At 40.7% G+C, this 10,801-nt stretch overlaps 1 protein-coding gene across 1 annotated transcript in view; it reads left to right on the top strand.

Annotated features, from left to right (window-relative positions):
• The first annotated feature begins 1,601 nt into the window (after window positions 1–1,601).
• Window positions 1,602–10,801, top strand: part of Dhx40 (DEAH-box helicase 40) — a 40,766-nt gene continuing 31,566 nt past the window's right edge. Inside the window, exons 1-7 of the mRNA XM_042692236.1 lie at window positions 1,602–1,769; window positions 2,642–2,809; window positions 6,455–6,600; window positions 8,022–8,141; window positions 8,343–8,570; window positions 8,671–8,737; window positions 10,434–10,565. Coding sequence (XP_042548170.1) covers window positions 1,658–1,769; window positions 2,642–2,809; window positions 6,455–6,600; window positions 8,022–8,141; window positions 8,343–8,570; window positions 8,671–8,737; window positions 10,434–10,565 — 973 coding nt within the window. The 5' untranslated portion in view covers window positions 1,602–1,657. The remainder of the gene's footprint in view (window positions 1,770–2,641; window positions 2,810–6,454; window positions 6,601–8,021; window positions 8,142–8,342; window positions 8,571–8,670; window positions 8,738–10,433; window positions 10,566–10,801) is intronic.

Raw genomic sequence — 10,801 nt, 5'->3', positions numbered from 1 at the left:
AACTTCCAAGAGTTGTTCAATTTTAAAGGGAAAGGTATAAGTAAATTTTAAATTTCAGTGAGGTTTTGGATTTCAGTAACTTTATGTCTTTTGATGCCTGATCAGAGTAAGGACATTGAGTTGATGGTGAAGTGACAATTGTTGTCATTCGTAGAGCTTGAACTCTGCACCTGGGCACGGTCACTGAGCTCATCAGCTCAAGGCAAGTGCTCTACCACTTGAGGCACAGCACCATTTCCGGTTTCCTGGTGGTTTATTGGAGATAAGTCTCATATTTTCCTGGCCAGGTGGCTTTGAACGGCGATCCTCAGATCTCAGCCTCCTGAGAAGTTAGGATTATAGGCATAAGCCACTGGCCCCTGGCTAAAGTGACTGTCAGCTTTGAGCTGCCTTTTTTGGTAGAAAAATTTGGCTAATTCTAATAGTAGAAATCATTTAAAAGGCTGAAAAGATGCACTTCATAATCCCAGAATTACAGGAGGATTACAAATTTAAGGTCAGTCTGGGCTAACTAATAAGACTGTCTCAAAAACAAATTAAGAAACAATCTTTTTCACATTGTGCTGATTTTGTTACAGTTGACTCTTTACAAATTTTCCGATTCGATAACAGGAAGACCTGGCCTCAAAATACTTTATTTTTTCTTCTAGTACTAAGGCTTGAACACAGAGTCTAGCTTTTTTTTTTTAATCTAAGCTGGTGCTCTACCACAGCTCCTCCTCATCTTTTCTACTCTTATTCTCCCCCTCCTTTTTTTAGTGTTTAATTGGAGATAAGAGTCTCATAGACTTTCCTGCCCAGGCGTGATAGAAATTGCAAGCCTCAAATCTCAACCTCCTGAGTAGACTGAATTATATGTATGAGCTACTTGGCACCCAGCTCAAAGCACCTTTAAGTCACTCCATCTCAGATGCTGTATATCTCTGGAACTTTTCTGCTATTGTGGTTTCTGAGGAATGCACATCTATTCAAATTGGGCTTAGTTGCCATGATCAATTATCCAGTCATCTAAGCCCAGGAAATTCAACCAATGTTGACAGCTTGAACCCCGATTTGCTGGGTGTGAAGCTGTAGTCTGAATTTCTGACTCTAGTGGGGCTTTAGTGTCTAGTAAGAGGGAAGAGAAAGTCTGAGAATGTAGGGTTCTGTGCAGGAACAGCACGGGGGAACCTAAGTTTTGGATCCTCCGTAAGTAGAAGTTTGGAGGACCAGTCAGTAACTGTGTGTCCTGAACAGTTCAGATGGAGAAAGAGGAGCATAAATTGCAAAGGCCTCCCTGTAGGATGGCTCTTAACTGGGTCCCCAGCAAAGGGTTCTGTTGACTCAAGCGTGTCAAGCCCAGACTCCGTGGCACAGAACACGAGGGAAAACCGGAAACCTAGGGTGCTTGGTATGGCTTCGCGGCCCGAGGCAGGAGGCACGTGGCGGTTGGCGGGAAAGCCCTGGGGGCGGGGCCTCGGCTGGCGTGCCACCGCGCGCCACGTCATCCTCCAGCCGCGCTCCCTCCCTTCGCTTCCAGTCGCACGCGCGGAAGTAAACAGCCTGACGTCATCGGGGCGCGACTGCGCTCACTCCCCCCCCCCCCCCCTCACCCTCACCCCCCCCCACAATCTCCTCACATCACTGGACGTGCTCACCTCCGCTCCGGGCCAGGTCTATGTCCCGGTTTCCTGCCGTCGCGGGCAGGGCGCCAAGGCGGCAGGAGGAAGGTGAGCGGTCGAGAGAGCTCCAGGAAGAGCGGCCGTCGGTGGTTTCCATCGCGGATAGAGGTGCGAACCGTGGGCGGGGAGCGGAGTGGGGGGGGGGGGGTGGGAACGCTGGGGAAAGACAGCAGGAGTTTGTTACGGCCTGAGGGTTGGGAGGCTGAAAGTCTGCCTGGGGTAGGCTGAGAAGAATGTCGCGGGGGGGGGGGGGCGCGAAGCCGTGGCGTCCTCCTGTTCCTCCCAGCCTGAGGCGAACTTTGAGACTAGTGAGCACTTTGCCTTCGAGGGGGGCGGTCCCAAGCCCAAGTTGGGAGAAAACCTTATCGGGGGGACAAAAAGTGAACCCCAAACGCCGATATGCGTTCTGCTGCTAAACAGACTCCTAAAGCCTTTGTTCTCTACCCGTTCATATCCACCCCCCCCCCCCCTCCTCGGGCCGCCAGCCTGCCTTTGGGTACGGTATGAAGGGAGCCAGTTTCCAGGAGCCAGTTTCCATGGTTACCCACCACTTGGCCTTCTGGGATATCAGTCACTCTGAACAGGGACCTAACTTGAACCATGAATCAGAAGCAAACACAGGTGCCTTCCAATTCAGCTGAGAGTTTTCTGCGGTGTTCTAGCTCTTGGTCTATTGTTTAAGAAAATTGGGGTTTTGTGCGTCTGTGTAGGTAATGCTTGCACATGCATTGCCTTGTGCCAAACCCACTTTGTCAAGTACTTTTGAGTTAGGTATGAACAAAGCCTGAAGTTTGATTTCACCAAAAAGTTATTTCAAGCTTATAAACCTCTTCCAGTGAATTGTTCGTAGATGATGTAACTGGAAAGTCATGGATTGATCCCTTCCAACCCTAGAATTCGATGCCTTTGCAGTTCTAAGAAATTATCAGATATCTTCATAGGTCTTTTAATTGTGCAATTATTTTTTTCTGTTATGACAGAGGAGAAAGGATGCACATCACAAGAGGGAGGAACTACTCCAACTTTTCCTATTCAGAAACAAAGAAAAAAGCTTATTCAAGCTGTAAGGGACAATTCATTCCTTATTGTTACTGGAAATACTGGAAGTGGTAAAACAACTCAGCTCCCAAAGTATCTATATGAAGCAGGTAAAATTTTATTCTGGGTGACTTTGGAAGTATTTAAAAAAATACCCATTTTAAGGATAATAGACTTCTGTACTGTGCAAATGCCCATTGTTGTTTTATAATTCGAACTCTAATATTATCTCCTTTGCAGCTCTTTTTTTAGAGTAGTACTTGGGTTTGTATTTAGGACTTTATGATTGCTGACTTTTTCCCTTTAGATTATTTTTCAGGTAGGATCTCGTCCTTTTTTGCCTAGTCTAGTCTCATACTTTGATCCTTATATTCACATTCTGCTGCCTAGCTGGACTTAAAGGTGCACACTACTTATGCCTAGCTTAATTGTTGAGATAGGGTTTTACTAGTTCCTTCCTCCCCTCCCAGACTAGCCCTGAAGCATAATCTACTCAATTTCCACTTAATGAGTAGCTGAGATTACAATCCTTTGCCTCTTCTTTTTTTTTTTTTTGTCTTGTCAGTCATGGGGCCTGAACTCTGGGCCTGGGAGCTTGCTGGCCCTCAGCTCTTCAGCTCAAGGCTATTGTTCTACCATTTGAGCCACAGCACCACTTCTGGCTTTTTCTGCTTATGTAGTACTGAGGAGTCAAACCCAGGGCCTCATGCATGCAAGGCATGTGAGCCACCTTCCCAGCCCCGATCCTTTGCTTCTTTATGGCCTTATTTCAAATTCAGGAATTAGTTGGGATGACAGATATTTCTGCTTTAATTACAGTAATCATAGGAGAATGAAAGGAATGTGTTAATTTTCTTCTGTAGACTGTGGCTCTCTTGCATTAGGGTATTAGCCATTTGGTATTGAAGTAATATTGAGGAGGAAGGAATGTATTGATATCTGTTGCTGACATTAGTTTTTATTGGTTCTTTCTCTAGAGCATTATCAGATAACTGTTTATTTCTTGATTCTGCCAGGACTAGGCTAGCTAACATATAAAACCCATAAGGGAGCTTGGCACAGTATTGCAAACTTGTATAATCCCGGGACTCAGGAGTTGGGGTAGAATGATTGAAAATTCTAGGGCAGTCTGGGATACATAGTAAGAATTTGCCCCAAAAACAAAACAAAATGAGCCTGGCACTGGTGGTTCATGACTGTAATCCCAGCTACTCAGGCTGAGATGTAAGGATCGCAGTTCAAAGCCAGCCCATGCAAAAAAAAATCCCTGTGAGACTCTTATCTCCAATTAACCACACAGAAAACAGAAGTGGCGCTGAGCTCAAAGTGGTAGACTGCTAGCCTTGAGTGAAAGCTCAGGTACAGTGTCCAGGCCCTGAGTTCAGACCCCATGACTGACAGAAACAAAATAAAACAAAACAAAAAATCCTAGGCTTTCTGTTCAGTATGAAAAAAGTTTCTACTGTAATATTGGTAAAGAACTTTATTATATAGGATATAGTTCAATAATATTTCTTAGCATGATGTATCAAACTCAAGTTGCCAGCCATTAAATCATACCACTAACTTGTATACTAGTAGGAAGAAAAAGTAACATCAAGAACTAGGATGTGTAAGCCAGGCACAGGTGGCTCATGCCTGTAATACTAGCTACTCAGAAGGCTGAGATCTGAGGATCATAATTTGAAGCCTGGGTAGGAAAATCCATGAGACTCTTTATCTCTAATAAACTACTCAGAAAAAGCCAGAAGTACACTGTGGCTCAAGTGGTAGAATGCTAGCCTTGAGCACAATGAAGTTCAGGGACGGTGCCCAGGCCAAGGTCAAGCCCCAGGACCAGCAAAAAGAAAAAAAGAAAAAAAAAAAGAACTAAGGTGTGGCTCAGTTGGTTATCAAGTGCTAGGCCCTGAGTTCTACCCCCTATTTTTAAAAAAGGGCTGGAAAGTCGGTGAGATTCATATCTCTAGTTAACCACCAGAAAACCAGAAGTGGCGCTGTGGGTCAAGTGGTAGAATGCTCGGCTTGAGCTGAAGAGCTGAGGGACAGCACCCAAGCCCAGAGTTCAAGCCCCATGACCGACCAAAAAAAAAAAAAAAGGTATAATCAATTGTAAGATGAATCTCCATTTCCAGAGAAAATGAATAGTATAACAAACCTACAAGAAAATGAATAATATAATGTGCCTGCAAGTAGTATATTTAAATCCAGGATTTTTTGGGGGGGGAACAAAATTTTTCCTTTATTTTAGGAAGTGTGTAGTATTTTATGGATTTCTAGGTTTCAAAATTCTTTGCCAGTTGTGGTAGTGTGCACTTGTAGTTTCAGCTGCTTAAGAGACTGAGGTAGGAGAACTGATTTGTCTAGGAACTCGAAGCCTATCGGGGAAATAGTGAGAACTTGTCTAAAAAAGTCAAGTAAGCCAGGGAAGTTAGAATGAACTTGTGACTTTGAAATTATGTAATCATTTAATCACAATCAAAAAAAAAAAAAAAAAGAACCTCGGGGAAGGGAGGGAGGGAGGGGATGGTAGGGGGAAAGCAATGGAGGGGGTAACAATGTTCAAGAGGAAGTGTACTCATAACCTCACTCATGTAACTGTAACCCTCTGTATAGTAGCTTTACAATTAAAAAAAAAAAAAAATTAAAAAAAAAAAAAAAAAAAGAAGTTACTTTAAGTCAGTACCAGTGGCTCATTCCTATAATCTTAAACTACTCAGGAGGCTGAGATCTGACAATTGTAGTTCAAAGTCAGCCCAAAAAGTCTGGGCCAAGGTAGCAGCTTTTGGGGAGTCCGGTCATGGGGCCTGAACTCTGGACCTGGGTGCTGTCCCTCAGCTCTTCAGCTCAAGGCTAGCGCTCTAACACTTGAGCCACAGTGCCACTTCTGGCTTTTTTTTTTTTGCTTATGTGGTGCTGAGGAATTGAACCCAGGGCCTCATGCATGCGAGGCAAGCGCTGTACCACTGAGCCACCTTCCCAGCCCAGTAACAGCTTTTAAGAGACCCTTATTGCCCCCTGCCTCTGAATGTTCTTATCTCGTGTCCTCCTCACCCCCACCCCATACACATCCCATGCCTCTTCCTCTAACACGCTTCTTACCTCCTCCTACGTTCTCATAAAAAAAAAAAAAAAAAAAAAGTCAAGTAAGTATTATAAGGAAAGTTGAAAGAAAAAAAAAGAAAAACTCAAACATAATTAAAATATATACCTTTAGGGCTTGGAATGTGGCTTAGTGATAGAGTGCTTGCCTAGTATGCATGAAGCACTGAGTTTGATTCCTCAGTACCACATAAGCAAAAAGCTGGAAGTGGCACTCTTGCTCAAGTGGTAGATTGCTTGCCTTAAGTAAAAGAAGAAGGTCAGGGACAGTGCCCACGTCCTGAATTCAATCTCTAGGACTGGCAAAAGATAAATATACTTTTAGAATGGAAGTGTATATGTATGTGTGCATGTGCACACTCATGTGTGTGCATGTGTGTGGGGGGGGGGTTCTGGGGTTTGAACACAGACCTTGTACTTGCTAAGCACCTCTACCATTGAGCTATGTCTCTTACCCTCAAATATATATATTCTTGATGCATTCTTGTTTTTAATTAATACCTAAATATCTGTGATGCAAATGTAGTACAATAGGATTTTCTTTTGCAAGGATTCGAATCACTTGTATTGATTGATCAGAAATAATTTTGTTCTAGTAGGAAGAAGATATCACTAACTAACTTTTTTTCTTCTTTTTAAACTTCTGGTTATGGTAGGGTTTTCACAGCATGGTATGATCGGTGTGACTCAGCCACGAAAAGTAGCTGCCATATCAGTTGCTCAGAGGGTTGCTGAAGAAATGAAATGTGCTTTGGGATCCAAAGTAGGATACCAAGTTCGTTTTGATGATTGCAGCTCTAAGGTATAAAAGTTGTTTATATTTAAGTACTGTGACTTAAAATGGAAAAAGTTATGATAGGGTTTTTAATGTTATGAAAAATGCCAAATATATAATATATTTTATGTCATATAGACTATCTAATATATAATGTACATTATATATAGTATATATAGCTCTCTCCCACTGAGCTAAATCCCAGCCCTTAGTTTTGTGAGGCAGGATCTTACAATGTAGCTCAGGCTGATTTTGAACTCACTTTGTAGTGATCCTCCTGCTTCTGCCTCCTTAGCTGGGATATAGGCATGTACCACGATGTTTTATGAAACATTTTAAATTTCAAAATTCCATTTTTTTCTTTTTTTTTTTCTTTTGGTCGGCCGTGGGGCTTGAACTCTGGGCCTGGGTGCTGTCCCTCAGCTCTTCAGCTCAAGGCGAGCGCTGTACCACTTGAGCCACAGCCCCACTTCCGGTTTTTCTGGTGGTTAATTGGAGATAAGAGTCTCACGGACTTTCTTGCTTAGGCTGGCTTTGAATGGTGATCCTTAGATCTCGGCCTCTTGAGTAGGATTATAGGCATGAGCTACTAGTGCATGGCTTTCCATATTTATTTTAAAGAAACAAAGCCCTAGATTAGAATTAAAACATTGTTAATGCTTTAGCTCCGAGGTATCTGATATTTAACCCATTTTTTCTCTCAGTTCATAAGTAAAAATAATGTTTATTTTTCTTAGGACTCTCTTATTTCACTATTTTAAAGCCATAAAGCCCATATGTGGGTTATGCTTGAACCTAAAATTTTCTTTAATGTTGTTAAAAGTATATAACCTAAAATTTACTGTTTCAGTCATTTGTTGGTGTATAATCCTATGGCATTAGGTACATCCACAATTCAATGTTGTGTATTTTCCGAATTTTGTTCAGTATTTTCAGAATTTTTCATCATGCCAAATAGAAACTGTATGTGTTTAACAATAAATTAAAACTTCCTACTCCCCAGCCTCTCTACCGTTTGGACTACTTTCTAGAAATTTGTCTACTCCAGGAATTTCATAAGTGAAATCGCACAATATTTTGTATTTTCTGTTGCTTATTTCACTTAGCATGTTTAAGAGTTCATATAGTGTTTGTATTTTTTCTTTTTTTAATTATCTTCAGTTGTGCAAAGGCATTGTATTTTATCAAATCAATTTTTGAAGTCAATGGAAAAATGATAACTTAATAAAGTTAGCTTTCCTTTTTGTTTTTAAGGCTGTTAGGTCCTTAGCTATATAAATCATGTTTCATAATTGACCATAACTATTATACTATTTTAGGAGCTTGTTTCAGTCATATTGATTTGATCACTGACTGTCTGTATGTGGGGTTAGAATTTAGTTGAGGAAGTAGTGCTACATATTTGTGATGTTGAGAATTGATTTGCTCTGCGGTTTTTTTAACATTAGGAAACAGCAATCAAATACATGACAGATGGGTGTTTACTGAAACATATTCTGGGAGATCCAAATCTTACCAAATTCAGTGTCATAATTTTGGATGAAGCTCATGAGAGAACTCTAACTACAGTGAGTATTAATGTTTGCTTATCTGTTTTTATTAACAAGTAGTTCTTTGATTGGGTAGCTTTTATTGTACAGAGAATTGGCACCTCTTACTTACATTGTAATCTGTTGAAATAGAAATTACTTGATTTAGGATAGCCATGTACTTAAAATAGATTGACTGTTAAGTTTATTTGTGACTTAATAGACTTACTTTTCTTTCAGGATATTTTATTTGGTTTATTAAAGAAGCTATTTCAAGAGAAGTCTCCAAACAGGAAGGAACATTTAAAAGTGGTAATAATGTCAGCAACTATGGAGTTAGCCAAGCTTTCTGCGTTCTTTGGAAATTGTCCTATATTTGACATACCTGGAAGGCTTTATCCAGTCAGAGAGAAATTCTGCAATTTGATTGGCCCACGAGACAGAGAAAATACTGCATATATTCAAGCGGTATTACTTGACATCTTTTTATGTCTTTTATTTGAATCTGTAATTTTTGTTAATTGAGTAGTTTGGTAATTCATTTGTTCTCTGTTTTTTAATGTTTTAGATTGTAAAAGTGACCATGGATATTCATTTGAATGAAATGGCTGGAGATATCTTAGTGTTTCTGACAGGTAAACATTCCATATCAGATTGTACAATGTCATATGTGTGTGCGTGTGTGTGTGTATGTATGTATGTATTTTACATTTGGTGTTGCTCTGTTGTCTATACTGACTTTGAACTTTTGGGCTCAAGCAGTCCTCCCACCTCATTCTCCAAGGAGCTGGTAGAGCAGGTGCATACTGTTATGCCTGGCTAATATTTACTATTTGTAAATAGTGGATGTGACACCCAAGTAGAGTACTACCTCTTTTGGGATGGGTACTCTTTTCTTTCTTTCTTTTTTTTTTGGTCGGTTGTGGGGCCTGAACTCTGGGCCTGGGTGCTGTCCTTGAGCTCTTCAGCTGAAGGCTAGCACTCTACTACTTGAGCCTCAGCCCCACTTCTGGCTTTTTCTGCTTATATGGCCTCATGCATGCAAGGCAAGCACTCTACCACTGAGCCACCTTCCCAGCCCCATGGGTACTCTTTTCTTGACTTTTGCCCTGTTTATTACCATCTGGATAGATTAGATAGTATACAGAATGCCAAATTTATTAGTAAAAATGTGAAATACACGGACACTTTTGTTTTTGTTTTTGGTTTTTTTTTTTGGGTCTGGTTGTGGGGCCTGAACTCTGGGTCTAGGCGCTGTCCCTCAGCTCTTCAGCTCAAGGCTAGCGCTCTACCACTTGAGCCACAGTGCCACTTCCTGCTTTTTTCTTATGTGGTGCTGAGGAATCGAACCCAGGGCCTCATGCATGCAAGGCAAGCACTCTACCACTGAGCTACCTTCCCAGCCCTACACGGACACTTTTGTAAAGACTAATTAACTGGTAAATGACATCCTACCAGTTTCTTTCTGCTTTGAGTAGTGGAATGATACTAGATAATAGCTGTACATTAAGTATGGAATCCATGTATTATGGTGAAACTTAGGCCGTATTTTTTGAGTTTCTTAAAACAGTTACATCCTCAACTAGTGTATCTTTTTAAGTAGTATTGTCCTGCTAGTAGGAAAGAGTCGTGTTTTTAAGTCATATTATAGTTCATCTCCTATTCTGCCTTGTGTTAATGTCAGAAGTGAGACATTATAACAATTTGTTTTCCTTTTGGAAGTTACTACTTACTTGAAATACCTAAATTCAGTGTCTCCTGGATGTTTCCCTTATCTATACAATGGTAAATTTGGTCTTACCAAGGAGAAAGGCTTGAAGGTGATAAACACTTTTTCTTTAGAAATTTTACCCTTCAAACTGGTGTATTTTTGATTTCAGGTGTGTATGTGTGTCTGTGTGTCTGTGTGTGTGAGAGACAGAGACAGAGACAGAGTGAGAATGAGAAGATAGAGAGCCAGCTCTAGGGCTAGAACTCAGGACCTAGGCACTATCAGCTTTTTGCTCAAAACTAGTGCACTATCACTTAGGCCACAGGTCTGCCTCTGTTTTTTTGGTGCCTAATTGGACATGAGTCTCACAAATCTAGGGTGGCCTTGAACCAGGATCCTCAGATCTTAGCCTCCTGAGTTGCTAGGTGTGAATCACAGGTTCCCAACTGCTTTCAGTTTTATTGATGAGGTTTGATACATCTAATGTGTTTATGTACTGTAGATCAAATGACTGATTAATTGAAACTATTAGGAAAGACTAATTTTAATGCAGACTTCAAAAATACTTTAAATAAATTTTTCTGTTCATTTGCTGAAGTTATTCTTCCTTCCTATTTCAGGGCAGTTTGAAATTGAAAAAAGTTGTGAGTTACTTTTTCAAATGGCAGAGTCTGTTGATTATGATTATGATGTTCAAGATACCACTCTAGATGGCTTGTTAATATTGCCGTGTTATGGATCTATGACTACAGGTAAATCTTTACTTGGATAGAAAATATGACTGGTTCTGAAAGCTCTTTATTGAAATATATAAATACATACGTACACCCAACAGAAAGTATATGGATCTTAAGTGTTTAGGTAACAAATTTCAACAACTGACCTTGCTTTTGTTACTAAGACACAGATCATAACCAAGATCATGAAATAAGACATTAAGAGAGGTATCATTCCTCAAGAGAAGAACCTTAGATAACCCTTTTATGTT

This window comes from Dipodomys spectabilis, unplaced genomic scaffold (assembly GCF_019054845.1).
Source record: "Dipodomys spectabilis isolate Male_0828 unplaced genomic scaffold, ASM1905484v1 ptg000004l, whole genome shotgun sequence".
Taxonomy (NCBI): Eukaryota; Metazoa; Chordata; class Mammalia; order Rodentia; family Heteromyidae; genus Dipodomys; species Dipodomys spectabilis.
This window is presented reverse-complemented; position numbering and strand designations above follow the sequence as displayed.